The sequence below is a fragment of the Chelmon rostratus genome, chromosome 13, assembly GCF_017976325.1.
Source record: "Chelmon rostratus isolate fCheRos1 chromosome 13, fCheRos1.pri, whole genome shotgun sequence".
NCBI classification, from domain to species: Eukaryota; Metazoa; Chordata; class Actinopteri; order Chaetodontiformes; family Chaetodontidae; genus Chelmon; species Chelmon rostratus.
The window spans coordinates 10,659,114-10,670,772 of record NC_055670.1 but is presented as its reverse complement, the minus strand read 5'-3'; the positions used below and the strand labels follow the sequence as shown (position 1 = coordinate 10,670,772).

General features: G+C 41.3%; 1 protein-coding gene across 1 annotated transcript; it reads left to right on the top strand.

Annotated features, from left to right (window-relative positions):
- The first annotated feature begins 1,822 nt into the window (after positions 1-1,822).
- Positions 1,823-10,842, top strand: LOC121616231 (leucine-rich repeat-containing protein 58-like). Its single transcript, XM_041950937.1, has 4 exons — positions 1,823-2,519; positions 7,934-8,062; positions 8,221-8,498; positions 9,048-10,842. The coding sequence occupies exons 1-4, from the start codon at positions 2,062-2,064 to the stop codon at positions 9,239-9,241; spliced, it is 1,059 nt and encodes a 352-aa protein (XP_041806871.1). The 5' UTR covers positions 1,823-2,061; the 3' UTR covers positions 9,242-10,842.
- Positions 10,843-11,659: the final 817 nt, after the last annotated feature.

Genomic DNA, 11,659 nt, shown 5'->3' with positions numbered 1-11,659 from the left:
AAGTCTCTCTGGTGCTTTTCAGTTAAACATGTCTCTCTCTGCGTGTCTTACATTTCTGAGACAAAGACATTGTGGTCCATCTTTCAGTGTGGAGAAGCACAATTGCACCCAGGCGAGACCTGATCTGAGTGCAGCATGGCGAATAGTAAAACCAAAGTCTTGATGTTTGAATGATGTACAAAATTCTCCAGGTAAAACATTACTCTGGACCCAGCAACAACACTATACCTGTGCTTTCAAAATCACTCTAACAGAAGGACTAGCCTCACTGTCCGCTAAAGTAGCTTAGATGCATCAATAACCGGGTGCATATCAATTGTGTGTGTGTGTGATTGTGTGTGTGTTATGAAAGTGTGATGCTGAGAGTGGTTTGGTTTGTTAAATGTGTTTATTTGTTGAAATTCTGTATCTAAATTGGGAGGTTTGACAAAATCAATCAGTGCCTTAGACCTGCAAACAGCATAGGTCTCAACCTTTGCCTGCTGTTGTGCCATGAGGCATAGCAAGAATGAGTGTGCTTTGCTGACGTTTAGCAGTAAACTAGTGCTTTGTGACTCTATCCCTGATAAATGTCTGTGTGAAAGTTGCATTACTAGATTCAAGCTAAATCTTTATATTCCACTAAAAGTGCAGAGACTGTAAGGAGTACGTATGTATGCCAATAAAGCCCATACACCACAACACGGCTTTGTCATCTTTTATGTGTGTGTGTGCTTTTATCTGCCACATTTCAATTTAAAATATTGTGAGTTTTTACTAGAGAAAAATGAATAACTGTCTGACGTAAATAGAGAATATTACATAAAGCTACACCGTCTTAAACAAATAGAAGAGCGACACATCACTGTTACATCACTGTTGGACTCTCTCCTTTGGTAGCCAATGTAGTAGAACATCCAATATTAAACTTTTGTTACTACCCATTAGGCACTACACATTATAATGGAGTACACAGAGTACATTCCTCTTCCATTCCCTTAACTTTATTAACAGACATTTCTTCATTCTATTTTGCTGTTTTCTGTGCATGACTATCCTTCCTGTTTGATATTGCTTTGACTGGTCTTCATTGTGAAGCACTTGAAAGTTTGTATGGAAAAGTTGTATACCCTTACATACATAGTCTATTAAAATAGTTGGGCATTTTCAAGCCTACAATGTAAGAATGTAGTACAAGTCTATTTTCATAGCGGTAAAACAGTCACAATGCACGTTATGTTATGAGTACATGTCATGTTTTGATACTAAAATCTTAGCCAGCACATGAACTAATAACTTCAGCAGTCAGAACCAGTTCCTCAAAACTCTTCATGAATTTTACTTCAGTAAATCTGACTTCCCACTTCTCGGATTTAGCCAAGTTCTCCTCATAAAATAACATGAACTAAACAGCGCTGTGACAGTCATATGGATGGATCTGAATACAGTGGGAGGAACCCAATTATATCCAAGCTTTTTCTCATTCCGTGCACGTCTAAGTCAGCAGAGTATTGCATAATGTAACAGAAGAGGGCTGTTGCATAATGACAGAACGAGCTGTGCATTTGGCAAATCGTCGGACAGCACTCTCCTATTGTTGCAAGACTTAAAAACTTAAACAGGGTAATAACACATGGTACAGTTGTTTAGAGCTGTAAAATGTGTAATAAAGTGCAATAAACCTGTTGCAAATCCCTTAATTAATGCCTTTGTAATATGACAGACTGGGAAAGCAACCAATAAATGCTTGCGGGGGCGGGGTTTAATTCGAGAATTAGCCAATCTCTAAACACGGACGGAAACATTCCGCTCAGAGAACGGCTGCATTGTGGGATAACAACCCCGCATTCAACGCAGTGACATGTAGCTGCCGTCGCTTATCCTCAGTCCTAAATGAGTGACCTAGATTTGTAGTAGAGATGTGGTTAAATGTTTCGGGCGGGTGTGTAGAACTCTTCCCCCACTCCGTGTCGAAAACAGACGAGTCCTGGAGCTAACTCGCAGTTTACGGGGCGTTCAGCCTACAGCAAAAGTTCTGCAAGAATTTTGGTCAGAGTTTAAATTGACGCTTAAATTGCCAAAATGGAGATTCAAGAAGGCGCAGCGGCCGCGGGCGACTGCGTGCTTGACTTTTCTCGTTTGAGCCTCGGCGCTTTTAGCGTTGACAGTATCAGCGACGAGAGGAAAAGGGACACCAGACAACTCTACCTGAACTACAACCGGCTAACCTCGCTGCCCTCGTCAGTCAGCCTTTTCTGCAACCTCGAGTTTTTGGACATCAGCAACAACGGACTGTCGGCCATCTGTGAGGGCATTACACGACTGACCAGGCTGAGGACGCTGGTGGCCAAGAACAACCGGCTGGACGAGTTCTCGTTGCCCAAAGAGTTCGGCTCTCTGCAGCTGGAGGTGTTGAACTTTAGTGGGAACCGATTTGAGGAAATTCCGCTTCAGTGTATGAAACTGCTGCGTCTGCAGTCGCTTTCACTCGGCGGAAACAGACTGAAAAGTATACCTGCAGAGATAGAAAATTTATCCAGGTAAGTCATGGAGGTTGACACCTCATTATTCTTGACTAGCTATCTTAGAACCATTGCCAAAATAAGTAACTAGTATTCCGCGAGGGGCCACTGTCCATTAACCTAGCTAACGTGAGGGTACATATTAGCCTCATTGTAGCTAACGCTAATTTGCCTTTTAACCAAATACACAATATTCCATAACTATCTGAAATAGATATACTAATAAAATGTGAAGATGAAGAAGCCTGCCAAGCTTCTTAACGAATTAAATTTGCAATATAACTGGAAATAATGTGCCGTTGCTATGGTTACCTGCTGTTTTATATGATTTATGCACTGCTGAGAGGCAACCGGCTAACCAGTCAATCAAAAAGTACTGTCGAATTAGAGTCGAAATGATTAGTCGATTAATCGATCAAGCATGTGACGCTGAATGCATGTGCTGTTTTGATGGATAATTAATTTGTTGGCGTCATGTTGCAAGTAAAAGGAATCCCTGCTTTGCCTCGCTTATATGACAGCTAACTAAACAGGTGAAATGATTAATCAATTTTGTTGGGATCGCTACAAAAAAAGCATGTTCACCTACGTCTGGAGAATACAGTGTATGATTTGCTTCATTTATAACGCTACGCTGTGACACATTTTACCTTTATGAAAAATTTGCAGATCCTGCAATTTGGATATTGCATTTGGCCATCGAGCGATTTTGATAATATTTTGATTAATTGTTCAGCCCTAACTCAAACACGTCCCCATTATGATTGCCAATTTGGTGATTGATAAAATAATGAAGGAAAATATTCGACAGACTGAAAATAATCATCAGTAATTGATAAGTCACAGATTTAATGACAGACAAAATACCTATTTTTAGCATGTTCATTCAGTGTTATCTCTTCAACCATGTCAGCCTGTAGCCAAACATTAGTCCTTGTATTCTGTACATTGCAAAAGTTCATCCTGGTATTTAAAATGTTTGGTGCTTTCATGGTTTGCATATGCCAACGTCAGCTTTTATCTGTTGCAGTTGTTATCTCCGTGCTGCATGTGCTCCATATGAAAAGCTTTTATCAGTGGTGACGTAGAACGGCCCATAAACCCAGTTTAGTCACACTTCACCTGCTGTTTGACAGGTGCCAGAGTAATCGACCTACCTCTTTCACCTTGCAACAATTTCGTAAAACCATTACACATTACACACACATATTCCATTGTCATGGATGTGATGGTATTTATCATGGTACTGTTGCTTTTACGTCTGTATGTGTCATTCTCATTTCCAGTCAGTTTATCCTGTAAACAGCATGATTCAGAGTGTGCAGGATAATTATGTACTTACGGTGTTCCAGTAACTATCTCTGCCTAGTTTTGGAGATATACAAACTAAATGGCTTGTAGGAAAGTAGTAGTGTCATGGAATATAGACACATCCATTATAGTAGTAAAATATATCCAAAGTGATAAAACAAAAAGCAAATTACAGCACATAAAAGCAGAGACGCTGCTATAATTGCATGTGGCCACAGAGGAAAGAAGGACAGTCTTTCAGTTTATCTAACAGCTCTATAATGAAGAGAAAGTATGGAGAATGAACATGACAAATCTGACGCGAGAAGGGCACTGATTTGAAAACAACAACAGGTCTTGTGTCAGTCAGTTTAAAACTTTTGGAAGATGTATGACAGTGAGTGACCAACTACAAGGCCGAAGATCAAACATAAAAGCCTCTTCACTTTTATCACAAATACAAACACACCAGTGTGGCTCACGCTGTAATGAAGAGAGTAAGAGGCAGAGGATGAAAAGTGCCACTAAATTTGCAATCACCATTATTAACATACATTTTTGCTGCCTGGAACTGTCCAGTTTTTGACACAAAAAGCTTGACCAATCAATGCTCATTAGATATTCAATTGTATTCACTACAATTTGCGGTCATAAAGTATGTTGATAAATACTGCCCACGCTGCAATGTGTAATAATAATCACCAAACTCTAGTTTGTAAGTGCAGCCAGTGTCAAATTGACCTTTGAGACGGAGGACACTTTGACATGTCACAGGAGGAAAGTCCCGGGTGTAGATAATTAAATAAATTATCAGTTTCAAGGTCCTGGTATTGTGCATGCTGTCTCTCTGTCATACTGCCATTGCTTACTAGGACACTTGAACAGAACAGAGCCATTGGTATTGCTACTTGTAACATCTGTATTATAACCAGGGGTGCACATAGCATGTACGACAAAAATCAGAAATGTCAAATTTCAGTTGTTTCAAAAGCGCCTTTCTGAGAGTTTACCTTCCTTAGATTGATTGAACTGGGTACTGACCAAACAGTGCAGGCCATGATGGATGGACTGGTGAAACTCTTCCATGATGCCCACTTGGATCACTGGACAACAGATTTGGTCACCGTTACCAAAGCTATTGCATTGCAGATACTCCTGGGCCTGTGTGAAATGAGTTGAAACCAGGCCTGACAAATACACATTTATTTAGGCATTGCCGCCAAAATATAGGACAGCAAAACCAAAACCAACTGTGCATACAGATTTTTAAAGACAAAACAGTATCCAATCAGCAATTGGGAGTCAGTGTATTGAAAAACAGAACAGTACTGTAAAACTGTAACCTGAAAGTTTGACTTTTCCACAAACTAGTGTCTGAAAAAAGTAATCAATTTCCTGAACAACTCATTCTATTAATTGTTATCATTATATTTTAATGACTATTTAAATCTATAAATGTGCTAAGGGTGATCAAGATTAATCTGAACAAGTTTTAACACCCACACACATTAAACAGCAACAGCACACTGATGAGAAACTGCTCAAGGGGAGACCACTATTTTCTTCTCGTCACTAGATACAGTGCAGACACACAGCAGCTGACAGAAAGAGGAGGTCATATTATACAGAGAAATATTGGCTCTTTCTAGGTGAATAATTGTTACTTACTACATGCTGTTTCTCTGATGCCCACCATCTCTATCGCTCCTCTCTGATTCAGTGAATTAAAGGTTTTATTTCAAACAAACCAGAACTGGTGGTGATTGTTGAAACAGTGGAAAGAAGAACCGAGTTTTAGGAAGTTATATTTTGTTTCTGTCAAGTTTGAATTAAGTGTGTTTTATGATGATAAAATTGCTGTTTCTGTAAATGGAGTCCGGTGGCTCGAGAGAGCAATTATACTGACTGTTTCTGGTTAAACAACAAGAATCTTACTCTTAAACAAAAAGGTCTGTCACTGTAGGGACCCTTTGTCAATCATTTAGGATAACAATCTGAGCCTGTCAGTGGCACAAATGAGTGTATGTACGTTGACGGTGTGCAAACGCCGGAGTGATTGCATTGCAGCTCCTTTTGTGTCGGACTCCCTTAAGTCATGTAATGAACTTTTAGTTTTTGATCCTTTACTTGGCCTCAGGAAATGCAAGACTTCCACTGTTTTGGCAACACACTTCTAAGCACCGTTCTTCAGAAATATGAGGCCACCTTGCAAGTTGACAGAGACTCCACTGTGATAGAATGGATGCACTGAAAGCATGCAGGAAAACTCTAGGCAGTGTCCTCGGTGTATGACTTGGACCAAAAAAATATATACAAGCCCTTAAGCAGTGCAGCATGTGAGAGGGGATTGTCACAACTCAACATACTAAAAGTCCACAGTCTTGTCTGTCACATACTCATCTCTCGGCCCCTGATGCACACACCTTTCAAAGAGTTGTTAAATCTGAAGCCAGCCTGTGCATAGAGACGGCTAATCAGAGGCTCAGCTGGGGACTGTGAGGTGCATCTTTATAATCTACTATGCAGGAAGCTGAAGCAGGAGGACATTTAGGGAGACACAGAGGACTCTTGCATTCATTAAGACCATGCTATGTATCGAAAAAGACCTTATTTGTCTTAATTGTGAAAATTGCTTTGCATTTTGTCCCAGATACACGACCTAAAAACCATTTCCAATATCTGGTGGCTGATTTGTGTCACTTTGACGGTGAGGGCAGTCAGCAGACCCTGAATGTCTCAGTTCCCGTCACAGAGGGGGCTTGCTCAGTGCTCAGCCACCAAGGACAGTATAATGGCTTCCTGTCTCGCAGTCGCTGTGTCATCAGTTCCAGCAGGCAGATGGCCTGACAGCTTACTTTCGCTGACCAGCCATCCATTGCTCTCTCCCTGTCTCTCTGTTTCACTCCCAATTACCCCCCTGTGTACTCCACACCACCATTAACCTACCAGGGTCCTTTGTTGTCTTAATACAAAAAACATGTACATATCATTTTGTTATCTATTAAACTTGGAAGCAGTAGTTTTCTGGCTTTACATATGCAGTCAAGGTTATCTTTGTTAAGAAAGTAAAGTGGAGGGTAATTATATAATCTTACATACTTATACCTTTCTTGTGAGTGGGTAATGCATAAATGTGTGCACTATACAAAAGATGTCCTGATGAATTGTGATCAGTTTGGACTTCTTGTTGTATCTGTTCACCTCTGTCTTTTCTCTTTTGGATGATTTGTAAGCATGGACCCACAAACAAATTTCAACACACAAATGAGCACAATCACACAAACTCTTCAGCTTGAAGCCATGCATCTGTAGCTCCCCCTTGTGGTATGTATTAGTTTTAGTCACTCAGCTTTGCTCTTATCATAGCTTTACCTTTCATGTATAAACATGGCTACCTTGACTGCGCCACTGCATTAAATTTAAGTACAAGCTGCAAGTGTTGAAGCCGGACCTCTAAAAACATATTTGTAAACTACGACCACAACTTTTTATACTGAACACTATAAGTTTTTATACTGTACACTCAGGCAGGGTGATAAAATGATTTTGATGTGGGATCATGATAAAACTTTAAACTTTGCAAGTTTTTACTTGATATGGAAAGATCAGAGCAGCCTATCACACAGCAGAAACAAACGTGGCAACAGCCAATCACTCCGCTGCCTCTGCTGTCTGTGTTACCGCCTCTCACACACGCAGGCAGTGGACAGCAGCTTATCTTAAGAGCAGAACCCATAAAACAGGCTTGAGCATATGTTACTCAAGTCAACAATGACAGTGCTCATGACCCATACAGTAAGTGTAACAAAAGGGAGGCAGTATGATCAATTTAACAAACTTGCTCTTAATTCTCAAATAATTTGTTTTATCAGCCATACTTTATGCTGAAGTGCTGAAAGCAAACTCGTGTTATCCTCCAAAGCTGAGGAACACGTTTACAAAGAAGGTAACATGGTGTCAGTCATATGGAAATGGTTGGATATCTCAAAAGCGATGACACACAGATGAAGACAGTCTCCAAAATATGCCATCGCTCAGTGCTGGCCAAGATGGAAAACTCAACAGATCTTTTGTGTGATGTTATACTGCACGTAAACAGAAAATTCAAACTGGACTCTTTTCCTCTCCTTTTTTTCTGTTAGTCTGGAGCTGTTGTATCTGGGTGGGAACCTTATCTCAGCCATTCCTCCAGAAGTGGCTAACCTGCCCTACCTCAGTTACCTGGTCCTGTGTGACAACCGCATCCAAAGTGTCCCCCCGCAGCTCACCAGGTAACCACATACACCACCAGTATCTTACCAGTGTAACCTCCAGCAAACAGTATCCTGAAGCTAGATGTGTGAGTGCCCTCCATCGATCTGATAATCACATTCCTACAGTCACATTTTGTAGGTGTCAACATTTCAAAGTACCTCTCTGTCTCACTCAGGCTCCACTCACTGAGATCTCTGAGTCTCCACAACAACTTACTCACTTACCTGCCGAGGGAGATTCTCAGCCTGGTGCACCTGCAAGAGCTCAGTCTCCGTGGCAACCCACTGGTGGTGCGCTTTGTCAAGGAGATGACCTACGACCCCCCTTCACTACTTGAGTTAGCGGGACGCACCATCAAGAGCCGAAATATTCCCTACTACCCCTGTGACCTGCCCTCAAACCTGCTGCGTTACCTGGACCTGGCCAGCAAGTGCCCCAACCCCAAGTGTGCAGGTAAGACACTTTTTTTTTTAATACAGTATTTGAAGGAAGTTAGGTCATTCTAAGGTTCTAAGGTAACAAAAACTAATCATGCTGATATACTGAATTGATTATGCACTAATGAAAACATAACTATGATAATTATATTCTATTTCTGCCAGTAGATCCTCCTAAATCCTACACACTGGACCCTTAAAATGAGGCATTGTCCACTGACTGCATTCTGGTATCCCTTGGTACCAATTGCATAGGTCTGACAGTTGGGAATATATAAGCATAACTTGATTATCTGACAACCCTTTAATTTTGTCTCGTGACCCTTTATAGGGGTCCCAATCCACAGGTTCTCAACCTTGTTTTAAAACATATCAAATGTTTGTTCAGTAGAGTTCATGTTTGTACTGTTTCCTGCCAGCTTGTACAGTCTTGCTTACATCTGAGTTCATAGCGGTGATTTAATGTGCAAATATATTTACACTGTGTTGATGTACACATACTGCATTGAACAGCACAAGTCGCTGACCTGTCACCTGAACCTGGCCTCGTTTTATCCTTCTCCAGGCGTCTACTTTGATTCATGTGTGCGCCAGATCAAATTTGTGGACTTCTGTGGAAAGTACCGGCTGCCCCTCATGCACTACCTGTGCTCCCCTGAGTGCACCTCGCCCTGCAGCTCCAACCCGCAGAGCGACGCGGACTCGGAGGACGAGAGCAGCGTGCCCGCTTACCGCCTGCAGAGGGTGCTTCTGGGATAGTACGACACAAAGGGGTCTATCACTCTGTTCAACATTTATTCAGAGATGAACTTGGCTGTCATACACTTACAGACCACTCCACATAAACACACATAAACACACATGCACACACACACACACACACACACACACACACAAACACTAGCTGTTTTCCAGACAGAGGGTGCATGTAATGCACAAAATGTGAGACTGCGGTCCTTCCTGCTGTGGCCCTGAAAACATGTTTTTTTGAATGGAATCCGTTCCCGCTCGCCACACATCACTGTGCACAACATGAGTGAAGGAAACCTGATATTTCCCATGTAGCAATGCAAACCCAGTCTGCCAGTCATGACTCCATCAAAGTGCTGGTCTCATGGTCGAGCATAAGAGGGCAGTAAAACTCAGTGAAGACTGAAGGAGCCACAGGATTCTTTTCCTTTTCAGGGCAACATGCTTTATCTTTCATATAACACTTGGTGCGTTTTAGTAGCGACAGCACATCATTCTGCATATTCTGAAAGTTTTGAAATGGACAATGTGGTTTTTGCCAAGTAGGGAAAAAAGTGCGATTTTTGAGGTATTTCAGCAGAAGCTATGACATTAGTTTTACACTACAGCATTCGAAATTGATTCAGTACAGTATGTGGGATGGCCTTATTTACACTCTGTGTGGTCCTGCTGGGTAAAGGTCTTGTGCACTAAAGCTGTCCCACACAATATTGAAAGATCAAGGGTTGTCTGTTTTTGGTCATCACACACCAGCCCTGTAAACGTTCGCCACGATGGCATAGTAGTTTTAAATGAACCGAAAATATGGTTTGTGTGAGTATGTGGAAGAAAGCTCGTCCAGGCGTACTCACGGGAAGTGGATGTGGGGTGGACCAGGGGAAACCATTCACTGTGTTAGCACTGAAACAATAGCTATTCAGCAAAACACAGCGGCAGCCTGCATGTTTATGTTGAGGGCTGTCGTGAGAATATAGGTGTGTGTAAATGGAGCCCACAGCCAGAGGGGTGTTTTTTTTTGTTTTTGTTTTTTTTTTTCTTTGTAATAATTCTTTCAGAGACAGAAACGCCTTCATTTCGTTTCTGTTCCTGGCTGCATCCCTGCTTGTTTGGTAAAGCTAGGAGATCTTACAGGCTCCCAGACGGTTTGTGTCCATTAGCGAGGGAGAAAACTTCCCGCTGGCTTCACATTAGTCCGTAGTGTTTAGAAAACAGAAGAATGCTCCTCTGTTACAATAACACCTATACTAGAATGTTTTAAGTGCCTTACTAATGGTGACTTCTAACACAGCTAAAGTGAGTATAAAAAAATGTGATATATGCTTCCTGAAATGTGACAAGATAAACATGAATTATACAGTCCTTTCTGAGTGATTTGTACTTATAAGCTTACAGTAAACAAAGAGAAAATGTAACCTTTTTATAACAAAATGAACTGCTTTTATAGAAATCCTTTTTTCAAATGTTAAACCCTATTTAAATGACCTGCAGAATAGATGGCACTTAAGCAGAAAACATATTGAGATATATTAATTGTATGTGCTTGTACCCCATTCAGATAATGTAAGTAGACTGTACAGTATATAATAACATAATAAAGACTGATTGTAATATCTTTAAAATGTGTTTGTGATTCGATCAAAGCAGTGATTTGTGGAATATAGAAAACATTTTCATTGTATTTTCCTTTTCAAGCTTTATCACATTAGAAGTTTTTATGGCAGTTGCTAAAAGGCAAGATATTTCTAAACAGAGTTTTTTGTGCACAAAAGATGAAGAACTACTATTGGAGAGTTTGAAATGTGCTGTTTTGTGCGCATGTTTACGTGAACCAATCCAACCATTTTGTGGTTTGAATGTGTCCAGGTTTCATTTGCATATGAAGGTGAGTTCCTTCTGGAGGCTGAATACTGAGAGACCTTTTCAGTAACCCAGAACCAAGAGATGCCAGGAAGAGTGCATTCGGCCTCGCACAATCTGCTAATCCCTTAACGTCACCTGCCAAGAGCCACCAGCTACTTTGTTTCCTCTCCTCTTGTCTCTTTTCACACTCTCTGTTCCTTTCTCGACGTCTCATTCAATTTCTTTTCACCTCCTTGTTTCTTTCAGCCTGGCTGGCAAGAATGATGCTTTGGGTTGCACGTATTTTGTTTGTTTTGAATGGTATTTGACCAGGTCACAGCTGGGTTCCAGTGTTTTTGCAGTGTTTCTTTTTTCACTGTCGTTCAAACACGTGCACACAGGACCCCTCCACCAACAGCAGGCACCTAGGAAACTCTGCAGCTAATTGTGTGGAGTTCTGTTACACCTAAGGCCTGTGTGCACATGCGCTGACACGCTCCATGCTTTGTATGTGACACAGGAGGATGCTGTCACAAATGCAACCTGAGATGCAACCGCGATCATCTGGGAGCAATGAGCTGTGACTGG